The 2,877-nt window shown below is 31.0% G+C and overlaps 1 protein-coding gene across 2 annotated transcripts; it reads left to right on the top strand.

Moving 5' to 3' along the window:
* Nucleotides 1–664: 664 nt before the first annotated feature.
* Nucleotides 665–2,504, top strand: LOC111876955 (putative cyclin-D6-1). 2 transcript variants are annotated; one of them, XM_042895904.2, is made up of 6 exons: nucleotides 665–956; nucleotides 1,042–1,119; nucleotides 1,211–1,309; nucleotides 1,386–1,587; nucleotides 1,884–2,017; nucleotides 2,139–2,504. In XM_042895904.2, exons 1-6 carry the CDS (start codon nucleotides 804–806, stop codon nucleotides 2,328–2,330), a joined length of 858 nt encoding a protein of 285 aa, XP_042751838.1. In that variant the 5' UTR covers nucleotides 665–803; the 3' UTR covers nucleotides 2,331–2,504. The 2 variants fall into 2 exon arrangements, with proteins under 2 accessions (XP_042751838.1, XP_023729281.1); XM_023873513.3 differs by having other exon boundaries at nucleotides 1,042–1,122.
* Nucleotides 2,505–2,877: the final 373 nt, after the last annotated feature.

Raw genomic sequence — 2,877 nt, 5'->3', positions numbered from 1 at the left:
ATAATATATGTTTATTTTAACAACTTATTTTTTTCATTGTTTTACCAAATTTTATTTACTTCACTTTTTGGTGTTTTTTTATTTTTACAATAAATTTAATATTTAATTATATTATATCGTAACTTTTTTTTTATTTTATTCACAAATTAAAACTATATAATATACATTGAAAATTAAATTCACAGCTTTAAATCAATGATTTTAATTTTATATAACTCTAAAAAATACCTATTCGTTAATGATTTAATTATATTATTTGTATTATAATTACAAGATTTTAGTATGAAAATGTGATTAATTTTGCAACCGTAGTTCCCACGGGTTATAAACTAGTATATATATAAAGTTTTAAGTGAAGTGATTATCCCTGATTTGTATTAATATTAGTAACATGAGTTAAGTCTTTTTTTTTTATATATTTTATTTTCATTAGATCACATGTTAATTTTGATGTTTTTCAATTATTTAAATTCTCGTTGAATAATTTTAAATACAATAGTCCTAACTCGTATTATCCGAAAAATAAAATAATGCTAATAGATGTGTACAACATTTACTGCATGGATTACAAGTTTTAATGCAAGGATAAGACTTTACCTTTGTGGGGTAGACATAGATGGGTATGTATATATATATTCGACATAACAGCTGGTGAATTGAAAACTGAAGAACAAGTTCTGGACTTTCTTCCAAAAATGCCTGCACATCCACTTCTGTTTACCCTCTTCGGAAACCAAATTTAATACAGCTTCTTCAATGGCTATCGTCAGAAGGTAAAAATATTCACAAATATTGTAAATGTAATGGATTTCTTCTTTGATCTTGAAAATCCATTGACGAGCTTCAGAGAGCATCAAACCGATACAGTTCCGTCTCTGTTCGCCGATGAATCTGTTCTCGTTCTTCACAATTTTCCCGCCAATTTTCGCCGGGAAGCGTTGACAGTTATTACGAAGGTGTCGACTTAATTCCGGTGTAATTTGATGCTTCTTGTTCGTTTTCTGGTTTCGATTTGTTCAATCTTTTGTTGTAATGACGCAGTTTTCTGAAAATTTGGATCCGTTCGTAGCTTATCTCGCAATTAATTACATGGATCGATTCTTCTCTACTCAAAAAATTGTGGTAAGAACGAAGTGCTTTTTGCTTAATTGTACGCTTTTGCTAAATTGTGTTTTTTTTTTTTTTTTTTTTTGTGATATTAATGTTGTAGAATCAAGAGAAGCCTTGGATCGTTGGGCTTGTGGCGATTTCGTGCCTTTCTCTCGCTGTAAAAATGAAGATCGACGATTTAGCTACTCCTAAGTTGCAGGTGAGTCGATTTGACGTGTCTATTGGTTAAAATCGAAGGAGTTTCTGTAATTATGTTGCAATGTTAATGGATTTAGGGATACGAATGTTCAATTTACGATGCAAAATCAATTAGTCGAATGGAGGTTCTGATTCTCTCCTCTCTTAAATGGCGAATGCGATCAATTACACCATTTTCGTTCCTCTATTTCTTCCTTTCGTTGTTCCAGCTCCAAGATCCATGCTTATCAAACGCTATTAAAGATCGAGCTTCACAGATCTTATTGAGATCTCCTTATGGTAATACCAATCACCTTAATTTCTGCACATTTCATTAACCACATAATAAGCAGATTGCAACTTCATTTGCATTTCTTGAATAATTTTTGATTATCATTATCATATAAGCTAATGTGCAATCTTTATTTGATAACCTGACATAAATAGCGAAAAAGGCTGGAGATAATTTAACAAATCTCCCTTGTATTGTCCCTTTATTCTTCCCTTTATCTACCAGATGGAATATATATATTTCATAAAGTTCAATTAATGTATTGTTCATAATTTTCGTTTTTTCTTTTTCCTTTTTATAACAGAAAATAAGTTATTAGAGTTTAGACCATCAGTGATTGCAGCATCTGCTCTTCTTCATGCATCTCAAGATCTCATGCTTCCTCTTCAACATTCTCAATTCAAAGCTGCAATTTCCTCTTGTAAATATCTAAACAAAGTAAGCTATCTTGATGTTTTTAAATTCTTTAAAATGAAAAAAAAAGGCAATGAACTTTACTTTTGCTACCAATATATAAGTAATATACTACATTTTCATTCATGTGGGTTCTTGACTATAGGAAAGCTTGGAGGAATGCTTAGGTGTAATTCGGGACATGGTATCAGATACAAGTGAGTTGATTAGTGTTGTTGGCAATCAATGTACAAGCAACGAAAGCGAGAATAGTACAAGCATTAAGCGTAGAAAATTGAACACGGGTTTTAGCAGTAATCAATGCATCATTCGATTTTCAAATGTTCAGAATCGTTGAACTTGGTCAAATTCGGAATCTATACTATGCATTTAGCAATTATATAAAATAGTTTTTGTACTTATAAATTATCGAACTATGAAAATCAAATGAGATATTAACGTAATATGTTAGAAAATTTTATTGTCGTAATAACCGTTTTATCAAGTGGTATATTTGCACACATGGTGAACAGCTCGAATCTCAAGTGTTGTAGGGTTAGAATTTTAGTTCCAAATTAAAGTCAATTATTTTTGTCAGCCAGTTACCCGACTTTTTTAATTAATTTCTTTTTTGGAAACGGCAAAATATATAAATGCATAAAAACCTTGTCGAAGAGAAAAAGGGTAAGGCATAGAGGAAACAACAAAGAGTTTTACAAAATGATGAACGCTCAACAAACATACTCACCCACTTACAAATACGAAAATTACCCCTAAAGTTAACCCAATTGAAAACCATAGTGATGATGTAACCACCATTTTTGAAGGAGTACAGTGAATCTTGTTGAAAACTTATCGTTACGTGCTTTCCAAATGCTCCAGGGTACCTATAGGTAATGTCAAGG

The sequence above is a fragment of the Lactuca sativa genome, chromosome 1 (assembly GCF_002870075.4).
Source record: "Lactuca sativa cultivar Salinas chromosome 1, Lsat_Salinas_v11, whole genome shotgun sequence".
Taxonomy (NCBI): domain Eukaryota; kingdom Viridiplantae; phylum Streptophyta; class Magnoliopsida; order Asterales; family Asteraceae; genus Lactuca; species Lactuca sativa.
Note: the sequence above shows the minus strand (reverse complement) of the source record. Positions and strands in the feature narration are given on the sequence as shown.

Excerpts from the sequence above, each read along its gene's own strand:
- LOC111876955 (XM_023873513.3), top strand. The coding sequence starts at position 804 with ATGGATTTCTTCTTTGATCTTGAAAATCCATTGACGAGCTTCAGAGAG. Across the intron at positions 1,310-1,385 it reads TAGCTACTCCTAAGTTGCAG|GGATACGAATGTTCAATTTA; the intron begins GTGAGTCGATTT and ends TAATGGATTTAG. Across the intron at positions 2,018-2,138 it reads CTTGTAAATATCTAAACAAA|GAAAGCTTGGAGGAATGCTT; the intron begins GTAAGCTATCTT and ends TCTTGACTATAG.